The sequence below is a fragment of the Eimeria mitis genome, genomic scaffold (genome assembly GCF_000499745.2).
Source record: "Eimeria mitis Houghton genomic scaffold, Emh_scaff395, whole genome shotgun sequence".
NCBI lineage: Eukaryota > Apicomplexa > Conoidasida > Eucoccidiorida > Eimeriidae > Eimeria > Eimeria mitis.
Genome location: NW_013572285.1, coordinates 2763 through 3107, shown reverse-complemented (window position 1 = coordinate 3107; position 345 = coordinate 2763). Strand labels below are relative to the sequence as shown.

The 345-nt window shown below is 62.6% G+C and overlaps 1 protein-coding gene across 1 annotated transcript in view; it reads right to left on the bottom strand.

The window, feature by feature from the left end:
• The window catches only part of EMH_0010780 (uncharacterized protein), a gene marked incomplete at both ends in the record, with an annotated part of 22294 nt that overhangs the window by 19315 nt on the left and 2634 nt on the right, over window positions 1–345 (bottom strand). Inside the window, one exon of the mRNA XM_013499051.1 lies at window positions 3–160. Within this exon, the coding sequence (XP_013354505.1) occupies window positions 3–160 (158 nt within the window). The remainder of the gene's footprint in view (window positions 1–2; window positions 161–345) is intronic.

The following is a 345-nucleotide window of genomic DNA, read 5'->3' as shown; positions in this document are numbered from 1 at the left end:
GCTGCTTGGCTCTGTGCTGCGGCGCAGACATCTCTTTGTGTTGTCTCCTTCACCGAGGAGACAGATGAGCAGCAGCCAGGAGAAGAGACCACCCGCATGCCTCGCTGCTGCTGCTGCTGCTGCTGCTGCTGCTGCTGCAGCAGCAGCGTGAGGCTGCGTGCTGCAGTGACGAAGGCAAAGAGCGCGGAGACAGCTGAAGGGCTGATGGAGACAGCCAGCGGATCGAAGACAAGACAAGCAGCAGCACGCGGCCTCTCCTGCTGCTGCTCTGAAGGCCACGCGGGTCTAGCTGCTGCTGCTGCTGCTGCTGCTGCTGTTTCTGCTGCTGCTGCTGCTGCTGCTGCG